At 50.4% G+C, this 12,819-nt stretch overlaps 1 protein-coding gene across 2 annotated transcripts; it reads right to left on the minus strand.

Annotated features, from left to right (window-relative positions):
• Positions 1-8,120: 8,120 nt before the first annotated feature.
• Positions 8,121-11,650, minus strand: LOC132344487 (testis-specific Y-encoded protein 3-like). 2 transcript variants are annotated; one of them, XM_059884100.1, is made up of 6 exons: positions 11,021-11,650; positions 10,346-10,423; positions 10,092-10,203; positions 9,805-9,950; positions 9,599-9,685; positions 8,121-8,340 (listed from the first exon to the last, which is right to left on the minus strand). In XM_059884100.1, the coding sequence occupies exons 1-6, from the start codon at positions 11,546-11,548 to the stop codon at positions 8,317-8,319; spliced, it is 975 nt and encodes a 324-aa protein (XP_059740083.1). In that variant the 5' UTR covers positions 11,549-11,650; the 3' UTR covers positions 8,121-8,316. The 2 variants fall into 2 exon arrangements, with proteins under 2 accessions (XP_059740083.1, XP_059740084.1); XM_059884101.1 differs by lacking the exon at positions 10,346-10,423 and having other exon boundaries at positions 11,000-11,650.
• Positions 11,651-12,819: the final 1,169 nt, after the last annotated feature.

Genomic DNA, 12,819 nt, shown 5'->3' on the forward strand with positions numbered 1-12,819 from the left:
TTGCACACTCGCCAGGGCACAAGGCTCAGATTGGCACACACACCTACACATATACACACACAAATCATTGCACAGTTGGCATGGCACAGGGCTGAGAATAGCACACACACACACACACACACACAAACTGATTGCATATTTGCCAGGGCACATGGATGAGAATGGCACACATACACACAAAAACTGGTTGCACAGTCTCCAGGACACAGGGCTGAGAACAGAACACACACACACAACCACACAAACTCGTTGCACAGTCGCCTGGTGACAGGGCTGAGAACAGCACACACACACACACACACACACACACACACAAACTGGTTGCACAGTCTCCTGGGCACAGGACTGAGTTCAGCACTCCCACACATACAGACACACATACACACTGGTTTCACAGTCACCAGGGCACAGGGCTGAGAACAGCACACACACACACACAACCACACAAACCCGTTGCACAGTTGCCAGGACACAGGGTTGAGAATGGCACACAAACACACACACACACACCCACACACACACCCCTGTTTCAGAATCTCCAGGGTACAGGGCTGAGAACAGCACACAAACACACAGACACACAAACTGGTTGCACAGTCACCAGGGCACCGGGCTGTGAATGGCAACACACACACACACACACACAAACCTGTTGCATATTCGCAAGGGCAGAGGGCTGAGAACAACACACACTCACACACAAACCTGTTCCACAGTTGTCAGGGCATAGGGCTGAGAACAGCACACACACACACATAGACACACACACACAAACTGGTTGCACAGTAGCCAGGGCTCCAGACAGAGAACAGCACACACACAAACACACAGACATATACCAGGTGCACAGTCGCAAGGGCACGGGATTTAGAAGAGCACACACACACACATACACACACACACACCCAAAAACCGGTTGCACAGTTGTAAGGGTACTGGGCTGAGAACAGCACACATACATACACACACACACAACTGGTTGCACAGTAGCCAGGGCACAGAACTGAGAACAGCACACACACACACACAACCACACAAACCTGTTGCACAGTTGCCAAGACACAGGGTTGAGAACGACACACACACACAAACACACACACACACCCCTGTTTCAGAATCTCCAGGGTATACGGCTGAGAATAGCACACAAACACACACAACCACACAAACTGGTTGCACAGTCGCCAGGGCACCGGGCTGTGAATGCCAACACACACACACACACACTCACACACACACACACACACACACACACAAACCTGTTGCATATTCGCAAGGGCAGAGGGCTGAGAACAACACACACTCACACACAAACCTGTTGCACAGTTGTCAGGACACAGGGCTGAGAACAGCACACACACACACATAGACACACACACACACAAACTTGTTGCACGGTAGCCAGGGCACCAGGCAGAGAACAGCACACACACAAACACACAGACACAAACCAGGTGCACAGTCGCAAGGGCACGGGACTTAAAAGAGCAAACACACACACACATACACACACACACCCAAAAACCGGTTGCACAGTTGGTAGGGTACTGGGCTGAGAACAGCACACATACATACACACACACACAACTGGTTGCACAGTAGCCAGTGCACAGAGCTGAGAATGCCACACACACAAACACACAGACACAAACCACTTGCACAGTCTCAAGGGCACAGGGCTTAGAAGAGCACACGCACAAACACAGACACACAGACACACACACATGAAAACAAACTGGTTTCTGAGTCGCCAGGGTACAGGGCTGAGAATAGAACTGATTCAAATGCATTCTTTTTAAGAGCTGAGTAATATTCTACTGTCTATATCTACCCCAGCTTTCATCTCCAGTTCGTCTGCCCATGGACATCTAGGCTGCTTCCACGTCCTATCTGTTGTAAAGAGAGCCGCGAGGAACACTGGGGCACGAGAGTCTTTTAATTCTGGTTTCTTCGGTGTGTATGCCCAGCAGAGGGATTGCTGGGTTGTAAGGCAGTTCTATTTCCAGGTTTTTCAGCAATCTGAACGTTGTTCCCATAGTGGCTGTGCTAGTTTGAAATTCACACAGACAGTGTGAGAGGGTTTCTTTTTTTCTCTGCCCCCTCTCAAACATTCATTGTCTGTAGATTTTGGACAACAGCCATTCTGACCGGCCTGAGATGGTACCTCGTTGTGGTTTCGATTTGCGGTTCCCTGATAGTAAGGGATGTTGCGCATCTTTTCATGTGTTTGATAGCCATCTGTATTTCTTTTTTGGAGAAATGTCTGTTTACTTCTTTGGCCCATGATAATGATTATTTTTTTATTTTGGCCTGGGTCGCCTACTTTTCTGGAATTGAGTGCAGGAGTTGCTTGTATATTTTTTAGATTAATTCTGTACGAGTTGCTTCATTTGCTATTATTTGCCCCCATTCTGAATTCTGTCTTTCCACTTTGCTTGTAGTTTCCTTCGTTGAGCATAAGCTTTTAAGTTTAAGTAGGTCCCATTTGTTTTAGTTTTGCTTTTATTCCCATTATTCTGGGAGGTTCGCCAGAGAGGATCCTACTGTGCTTTACACCAGAGAGTGTTTTGCCTAAATTTTCCTCCAGCAGTGTAATCGTTTGCGGTCTCATGTTTAGATCTTCGATCCATTTTGAGTTTATATTTTGTGTGCGGTGTTAGCAAGTGTTGTAGTTTCATTCTTTTATGCGTGGTTGCCCAGTTTTCCCAGCGCCCCTTGCTGAAGAGATTGTTGTCCGGGGTCACATAATCCGTGAATGTCTAATTGGCATTTGAATGGTAGCAGCCAGGATCTAGAATCCCCACTTGACCTGCCTTAGAGCTTGCTTGTGAATTCACACCAGGCCGGCTGACCATGGCTGTCCGCTGTCCCCAGACTGATTGTTCTTACATGTGGCTTTTTAAAGCAACCCTGCTCAAGAGTGAGTGTGGCTAAAGAGGAAACATCCAGGTCTTGGGGTTAGGGCTCTTAGTTAGTACTTCTGTCCCCCCATTTTGCATAAAAGACCAGGTTTTATCCAGTCTCAGAGTTTCAGAACATTCAGGGTTCCCCTTTCAGGTGTGGTCACATGCTCAAGGTTTTTGACTTACCTGTTCATCACCTTGAACAAGGATTGACTTCCTGTTTTCATTGACAGTGACTTCATACCTCAAGCATGAAAATCACTTTATGTATGAAATAGAAAATTCCATATTTTGTGTAGGAAAATCGAGGCCAATTCTTTCAGTTGTTACATATACAGTGTTCTGTAACTCATAACGCAAGTCAGCACACAGATTTTCAAATGAGAAAGATGAAAAATTCCGTATTTCGTGTTACCTTGTTTATGCCCAATTCAATGTGAAATACCAGAATTTCATATTTCGCGGGGAAAAGCTCCGTGCCTGGAGTTTCAAATGCCGACGTAGAGAAACCCATATTCAAGGCAGGAAAATCGGTGCCCGGATGTTCATTCATTAAATACAGAGAACTGCATGTTTCATGTAGTAAAATCACGACCCAGATTCTCCTACATGAAATATAAACAGTTCATTAGCTCATGGACTAAGTCTCTGCCACGATGTTCTTACAGAGGAAAGATAAAGACATGTAAGGAAATCCGTACTCAACAGAGGAAAAATCAGTGCCCCGGATTACATACGTAAAGTCATCAAAATTCCGTATTTTGTGTGCTAAAATCAGTGGCCTGATGTTCCTAAGTTTAATACACGACATTCCAGATTTCATGTGCAAAAGTCAGCACCCAGGTTTTCATACGGGAAATACACAGAATTCCAAATTTCATGCCGGCAAATAACACGTGCACCCATGATTCATATAACATATAGAGAATTCCATTTCCCTTTTGGGAAGTTTGTGGTGAGATTTTCACAGGTGAAACAGAGAGAATGCCACATTTCTTGGCAGAAAACTTAATGCATGTATTCTTTCGGGAAATAACGAGTTCCGCGCTTCACGTAAAAGACTGTTGCCCACGTGTCCAAATGTGACACAAACCTGGACTTCTCTGTGTAGAGAGAGATTTAGAGATGAAACATCTCTCAATCCGGAGATGCTAAGAACAGTGTCCCGCTAAGAGCCATGACTCACCAGTGCCAGAGGAATTGAAGTCTGCCCATTTATTGTACAGAGGCGCTTTCAAAGTAGCTCTGTTCTCATCCAGCCCCCAGGTGAGAACACACGCCAGCCTACCCCATCAGCCCAGGCCTGTGGGACTGGGACAGGTGAGAGGATCAACCTAGGACACCCTTTTAAGGAGTGATGTTTCAAACTGGCAAAGGCTGCACATAGCAGCGCTAAGTGCTGCTACAGTTCCCAAACCTTAGAGAAAAGGGCAAGCTGTGTTCATATGGCTGGTCATGTCGGGGAAAGAATGCTCCTTCACCTGAGGACAGAAAACCCTTTGTGGCCGGGTGTCCTAAGGGCTGTGCGTAGCCCCTCTTCTGTGCCGGGGAGTCTGGCCCACTCTGGCTCTGCTCCTTAGCATCCTCCCTGACTTGCCTCAGGTGCTTTTGGCCTGCCTCTCCTTTCTCCTCAGGGATCCGTGTTTACACTTACATGCCTGTTTACATGTACAGCTTGCTCCGTGGGTGAGATCCCTGGGCTTTCCTCCAGGGCTTTTCTCCAGTGTTTCTGCCGCCCCAAGATCGTCGTACTTTACACAAGCTCTTTCATGTTTTCAGTGTGCATTCTTCCATCCCCCAGCCAGGCCAGTTCAGAGAGTTCACACACACATTTTGCCCAGCGCACATGTGTTTGCACGCACGTGCACGCACACACACACTCATACACACACTCACACACTCACACACCAACAATTCTGAAAAGCAACTTGCACACATGCGGAACTTTGGTTTACTGATCCAGGATAATGGACTTTGGTAAGCACCACTCTTTTTTTTTTTTTTGCCCCGGTTGATGTTTTCACTCGGTAATTGATCAAGTCAGTGTCCTCTTCTACTTCTATGGTATATCGTGGAAGGTGAATGGGAATGGCTCATGAGTGGGACTGATATCCAAAGAGGTTGGCAGGGTTGGAAGTCCTCACTGTGGACAGCGGAGTGACCTGTGCCTGTGTTCTCTACTCCTGTTGCCTTGGACTGGTTCACCGTGCCAGTCGGGTTGGTGTGATTCCATTCCCTGGGCTTTCCTTCCAGAAACGACACAGAAATAGCAAGGGACTTTGAACTTGAAATTGATCTCGCACCGCCTTTTCCCTAGGCTATAGAAGGTCACTGAGGACAAGAACTCTTTCACAACTTTCTCTGTACAGAAAGGCAAGCCCCAATTCCTATCACCTGGGGGATGATTTACTGACAATCATGAAGAAATTCTGCATGGGCAATGCCAGTTGAATGATCAACACAAGGACACATGGGTAGGGGTAAACGTTAGTGTATTTCAACCGTGCGGCGCTGTTTATAGAACACTTAACAAGTCAACCCCAAACCGTTCCTGACAGAGAAAAACAAAAACATTTCCTGACATATGCATTCCTGCAACATCTTTGCCCTCTGTGATCCTAATCAATATTCTCCCTGCAATGAGTGATATTCCTGCACGTCAGGCATTACTGTAAGTGTGTGGGTATTCTTGTTTCCACATGTGGGTCACTGTTAACTATTCCTGTGATAAAGCATTTCTTGATGTGCACAAATATCATGGAAGTCTTTCAAAAAGTCACAATTCAAGATGTTGGAAGCATTTGATCCAGGAAGGAAAGAATAGGTCCAATTCACATGCAGTCTAACAAAGATACGCAAACTTAACCAAAGAAGGAGTAAATACGAGCAACACCACGCATGTAGGTTGAATAGGGACGTGCAAGAACTCAGACAGATATGGCAGCAGAGCTGTGCATAATGGCACAAGCATGGGTGCAACATGAAAGAGGACAGGAGGCATAGGCAGACCCACAGGAAGAAACATCAACTCACATTCATGGGCAAACACAATGGAGACACCCAGTCTTCATTCTAAACAGAGGAAAACATGAACACATCCAGGGCACAGGAAGCAAATGCAGCTCAGGCTGGTTGAGCCAGAATGCGCGTGAATTCATCACTAAACCGGCGAGTCTCACACGCATCGATATTCGGCGGAAGAAAACCTCACACGACACATCCAAGTGTGCAGTCAACTCTAAGAGCACCTAGCCTTTAGGGCCCAAGTGAAAGCCCTAGAGAGCCTGGGACACAAGTCACGGCAAGTCTCCAGAGGATGACCATCCAGTCAACGAAGACTATCTCTGCACTCCACTCGAGGACAGGTTAGAGCTAATGCCAACCCTGGTCCTGAAGCACTGGCAGGAAATATTAGGCACTGGGGGACCCTGTCCTAAACTGTTCTTGTCTTTAACTTCTTTGCAATGCCTTACGGAAACTTCTGAATGTGGGTAAATGCCATGCAGTCCCTAGAATGAGCCCAGTCTAAGGTCCCGAAAACCATGCCCCAGTATGCCATCTCACACCCGCTGTCGAGTTATCACACCATAGTTTCTGCTCTGTTTTGTTTTGAACTAGGACTGGGAAAGACAGGTACCAGCCTGCCGGAGCCCCACGGATTCTTGGACGTTGACAGATTCAGAAAGTAAGAAGACATGTTTCCAGTGTCTCCTGGGCTGCTTGTTCAGAAAGCACCCAGAGACGGCCAAGCCTTGCCTTCTAGCGCTGTAGATGCGTCTCTGGAGAAGGGGCAAAGCTGGGGTGTACATGGTCAAATGCAAAAGCTGGCCCTGGGCAGGAGATCTCATGCAGGGCACCGTGAAGAGGACATCCATAAAACCTGTGAACTTTACCCTTTGCCCTCAAAAGAGATGCTGCTTCAGGGAGAAAAGTTGTAGAGTGAGAACTTCATGCGAGACAGAACTTCATGTGGGACATCACCCTCAGGCATGCCCACGGTGGAGCCCTTCTATCTGGGATGAGAGGACAACAGTGGGGGGACAGACGCTGAACTCTGCCTACTCCATTTGTGCCAGTCTGTCTTTTGCTCAATCCAGAGGTGGACGCGATTCCAGAAAGCAGTCATCTACTTCAGAAGGACCACCCTAAGTGCCGACCAGTCCCTCAGTGAGCTCCATGTGCTCCAGCTGTTCCCACTGGCCCTTGGCCCACACAGTAGTGGCAAAGCCCTAGATGAAGGACAGCTCCTTTGTGGTTGAAAACATTCTGTGCTGAGCCATTCCACAAGGAAGAGAAACTGTCACCAGAGGGCTGGTGAGAAAAAATGCTTTTTCTACAGCTTGGCCTGACAGAGGGCCTTGGGCAAAGACCTTAAGCCTTCCTGGAAAAAGGGATATTGACCCCTGAGCTGCAGCAGCAGCAGCAGCAGCAGCAGCATGGGACACAGACCACATGGCTGCATAGGCTCACCCTAACAGCCTCTTTCCCCTCACTTCTGCCCCTGGACACGCTATACCGAAGCTGAGTTCTTGGAAAAAATAACAGAGTTCACATGAGCTCTAACATCTACGACGGGATCTGTTTTCCTTTATCTGATTCCTTGCAATTTCTCTTTTCCCCTGGTCACCTTTGCCAGAAACTAGTATCCTCACTGCCTTCCCACCCCTCACTTTCTCCCTAGGCCACAGCCCCCCTCCATATACCTTATACACAATGCCCTAAGATGTTACCTGGAACCCTAGCTCTGGGAAGCAGACTCTCAGCAAAGCTGACCGTGCACTCATATACACACTCATACACACGTGGCCTTCGAGGTTCATAGCGAGTTCAATGATAAGGCTTTTCCTTTGTTCTGTACCCTTATTAAAGTGTCTGATGATAGGCAACAGAGAAGATACCTGGGCCACCACCTTCCAACAGAATTGCATTCCACTGTTTCAATCTCTGGCCCTTGTTCACCAGACCCTTTCCACGAACAGCCACATTTCCCTTGTAAAATTGCCAGACCCACAGTCAATAGGCCCCTCATCCTCCTTCTCCGTCCTCCCCAACCCCCACCCCACAGGAAGAACGTCACCCCCTGACACAACCCCAACATACGACTTAGCCCCCTCTATGAATCTCCACAGACTGGTAATTCCCACGCGGTGAACTGACACTCGTACATGCAGCTGAAGTGTTTGTCCTGAGGACCTGCCCAAACAATACACGCACGCATGCAGCTGATGCTTTTTATTTTTCCTTTGCAGTGAATTCAGGGTTACTGGTGTCTCACTGTCGATCCACTTCAGCACCAGACCACTCTTCACTACTTTCCCGTCCAAGAGAACTATGCTGGCCATTGGTCTTCACGTGAAGCAGCTTCTTCGGTTTTCTGTTTTAGGTGAAGGGGGGCACGCCATCGTTAAGTGTCTCAAAAGCTGGGGGGATCGGGTTCCTTTCAAAACAGAGAGACAGAGATATGTACACTTACCCTCCCCGGAAACTCTAAAGACAGCTTGATTCTTTCAAGTCAGTTCCCAGGGGGGTGTGTCTGTGGACGTTTACATGCCCTAGAAGCACAGAGTAAAAAACAGGTATCCCAGTCTTCAGCGTAGAACTATTTACAATAGCTAGGACGTGGAAGCAGCCTACGTGTCCATCAGCAGATGAAGGGATAAGGAAGTTGGAGTACACATACACAGCGGTGTCTTACACAGCACTAACATGGAACGCGTCCATGTCAGTTCTAATGAGATGGAATGAACGTGGAGCCTACTATACCGCGTGAAGTAAGTCAGAAAGAGAAAGACAAACACTGTCCGTTCACACAAATATATGGAGTTGAGGACCTTGTACGTGGTGCTGAACATCCAACATGCAGGGCAGCAAAGAAGTAACAGACATATAAAGAACAGACTTTGGCCTCAGTGGGAGGTGGTGACGGTGGGTCAATGTGAGAGAGTAGCCCCAAAACGTTTACATTAGCTTATGCACAACAGATGATCAGTGCGAGTTTGACGCGTGCAGCAAGGCAACCAAAGTCATGTTGGGGGCAACCCAGACAGCCAGGCAGGGGAGGTCGGTGGGTGGCGGGTTCGGCATTTGGGGGGACACGTGTATCCCTATCGGTGATTCATGTTGGCCCATGTACAGCAAAACCTGTCACGGTATTGTAAAGTCATAATCCTCCAGTTAAAATAAATAAAAGAGGATTCTCCATAATCCTGCAGAGTGGTCAGTATGCTCAGAATGAGGGTGGCAGGAAAAAGATGCAAACGCAAATTAAAAACCAAAACGAGTGTGGTGATCAGAATCGAATCAAATGATGGGTCACTGGGGGAACCGCCTTGCACAAAGGAGACTCACAGGCCTTTTTGGAAATGGGACTTCATGAGGAAGAGCAGGTGGGTCCCAATTTAAGAGCAGCCTGAGGCTGGACTTGTTGGCCATGGAATGACGGTTCAGCCATGTGCAGCTGCCTCAGATATAAACTGCAGTGGCTTTGGCCTGTCCAGGCCACTTCATCCACCTCAAGCTTCTCTACTTAGAACCTGTTCTTCACCCCAGTTCTCTACCCTTGCTGTCCCTTGCTGATTCCCTCATGCCCTGGTGTCACTCTGTACTCCACGGAGTCTCACTGTCTTCACAAGTGGAATAAATGACCCAAGTTTTTGACAACACTTATGCCAGTGCTCGGCCCCTGGGCGCCTCACCTCTCGTCCTCCTGGTACCTTTTGTGGTGCAGCCTTCCTCCTCACATAGTACTGCAAAGGATTGGGCCACAGATCCCTTATGATGATCTGCCAGGGAAATGAGCAAGGTCAGCACAGGCCTGGCCAGACCATGAGCCCTCCCGTGCACGGCCAACAACTCCGACATAAGTCACCAGTTCTGGCCCAGTGGCCACGTGGGACCCCACCTCAGCAATCCAGTCAGATCCTGTGAAATTGTGGTCAAAGAACCAGTTGAAGAAGTTAACGCTGCTGTCGTGGTGCCTGCGCCTGTATGCCTTCCATTCAAAGCCCTGGTGCCACTGAACTGGAGTGGAACGAGATGCGTGGTATCCTGCAGGAAAAGCAGTTTGGGAGAAAGACCTAAATCACTTTTCGATTCAACCTAGACTTTTCTGCCCCCAACCACCGGGCCACCGCCCGCCACCCCTACCCACCCCCGCCCCCACCCAAGATCCAGGGAGCAGCTTCTCACCAGTGACCTTCATCAGGTACTCCTTGACAATCACTTCATTCTGGAAATACCTATTCCTCCGAAAGGACAATGTGATCTTGCAGTGACGAGTGGGATGCCTGAATTCCTCCACCTGCCAGGACAAAGTGTGCGGGGTGGGGTGGGTGTGAAACCTCTTTACAGAAGAGCTGTCCTTTCCTGTGTTAGGGATAGACCATGCCCTCTCCCCTCCCCAGTCACCTCCCCTCCACAATCATCAGTGTCCCCTGCCTGACCTCCAAGTTGGTCATGAAGTGAAGCATGTCTGCATCTTGCTTGCTCATCAAAACTGACATTTGGGGGTGGTTCATAAACTGCTTTAGGTCAAGGAGCCTCTAGATGCTAGAGGTAAAAGTGCTGGGAGAACAAAGCTAGCCTAAAGAGTAGAATGGCCCTCCCTGTTTGACTTCAACTTGCTACTGGTTAACTCGTCACATTTCGGTTCACGCGGGGCTATATGAATGCCGCACAAGGTCCAAGGCTGTGCCCATGAATGCCCTACCACGAGGAGGTTCTCTTCCTAACCGGATAAGCTTCATCTCAGCCCCTTGAAAGTTAGCTTACTTCGGGAAAACAAGCACTCCTAGCTAGAACCCGTAGGACCACTTACACTTCCCCACCCCTCCCCCATTCCAGACAAGCCTTCTCTCCGAAGAGACCCTGGTGCTAATGACAATTCTGATAGGGACCTCTCAAAGTATAGCCCAACTATCAATTTGGGCTAGCCAGAACAGCAAGGACATCACACCTACGATCAGGAACAGATATGCAGGACGGTAACCAATACCCACCATCCAGAAAAGTAAATACGGTACCAGAACTGCCAGATCTGTAAACTGTTCCTGCCATAGCCCGGCTTAAACAAACAAACAAACAAACACAAAACTCACAAGCACCACACCAAGGGATACAACTTCGACCCAGAAGCCACGGATGCCCTGGATGATGGCGCTTCTGTGCTCTAGATGCACCTTCCGCCGCTGACTGGTCTTATGTTTCAGGCGAGCATGCGCCCTTTCGGCTTTCTTATTCACGGGCTCCAGCTCCAGCTGCAGGGCCGCCAGCGCCTCCAGTGCAGGCCGGTCACTCAGGGCTCCGGGCCTTGGATGGTCGTGGACATGCTCCTCCGAGGACACCTGCTCCTGCTCCTCGTATGCCACCACCTCCACCTCCTCCATGACGTCCAACACCAGCAGCTGGAACTCCTGCCCGAGTCCCGCCACCTCTCCCTCCTCCACAGCCGCACCTTCCTCCACTGCCTCCACCCAGAAGAGGGCGGCCTCCTCGCCTGGCGCACCACCTGCGGCCTGCATCGCCTCTGCCGCCCCCACCGGACTGGAAGGCCCCAGGGCCCCTCCCTCATGAAGACCCGGGCTCACAACTAAGATCCAGGATCCCGGAGTGCTGCCGCCTTCCTCTGGCCCCGTCTCACTCTCCATGGTATTCTCGCCGAAGCCCGGAACTGCAAACAAGCTGGACGCTAGAGCACGGCAGACGGCCCTCACGGGCCGCCCGCCGGCCGCAGTCTACGTGGTCCTACTCCCGACCGGTTACTGGGCAAGAGCCAGGGAACGGCGAAAGGGAGAGACGCATGCGCAGAACCCTCTGCCACCAGGCCCGCCTACTATGGCGACGGGAAGGGGCTGAACTCTCCACCCTGACCTCCTGACCTCATCCCAGAACCAATCAAATGGAGTCTAAAGCGGTTCGCTCCTGGGACACGCCCCTTGGAATCCTGGGCCCTCTGCCAGCCTGTGACAGGCGGCCAATGTCGGCCCAGCGCAAAGTGGGCGTGTCCTGGCAAGCCTTTTGCCTGCCTAGCAGTGCAGCCGCGCCCGAGCAGCGACTGGGAGAGCCAGGGCCACCTGAAGCTGCAACAGTCCTCAAGCTTGAAGTTGCCCCTGGGGCAGCGCGCCCGTGTGCTCAGGGACACACTCAGGAAGACAGGGTTCCTGGGTACCTCAGGGACAGAGTTGCTCTCCTCCGATCCAAACCGCAAGCCACGGGGTGGGGGTGGGGGGAGTAGGAGGGAGGCGGGCAGGGTAGGGGGGTTTGGGGGAGGAGTGCGCGGTGGAGGGGGATGGGGAAGCGGGGCGGGGGCCCGGGTGGGGGCGGGCTTACGCCGACCTCACCCATGTGCACCTGCTGCAGAGTCATGGCTAAACTTGTGCCTTAGGCTTGAGCAGTTGTCAGGAATGCAGCCCTCCTCTGAGGAAGATGCAGAGCACTTTCCTCGGCTAGCTGTCCAAGCCCCACGATGCAGCCGCAAGCCCAACCAGCCTGGAGCCCCTGGCCTATGATCTGTCAGCCCTCGGCCTTTCCCCCGGCCCGTGGCTTAGGGCAGGCGCCCACGTAGCTAAGGATGTGCGCCTGCAGATGCACTTGCCAGAGGCACAGAGCTATTCCTGCAAGTGTTTCAAGTGGACCAAAGTGCTCCTCCTGACCATTAGTTACTCCTACGTCCGGGCCGCCTAGCTCAGGTGGGCACACTCAGGTTAAGTGCCTGGACAGTTTCCACTGCTCACGCTCTTTCTCCTAGGATGTCTGCTGTTTCACACTGAGCACCTACCTCCCTTAGTCCTGACACACTCACAGACCCACCACACCCCACCCCACCCCCCACACCCCCCCACAAACACACACAAACACGTGACACAAGTACACACATGCGTGCAACACACAGAGCCACAAATGCCAACAGGTGTTTCAG

Source organism: Bos taurus, chromosome Y (assembly GCF_002263795.3).
Source record: "Bos taurus isolate L1 Dominette 01449 registration number 42190680 breed Hereford chromosome Y, ARS-UCD2.0, whole genome shotgun sequence".
Taxonomy (NCBI): Eukaryota; Metazoa; Chordata; class Mammalia; order Artiodactyla; family Bovidae; genus Bos; species Bos taurus.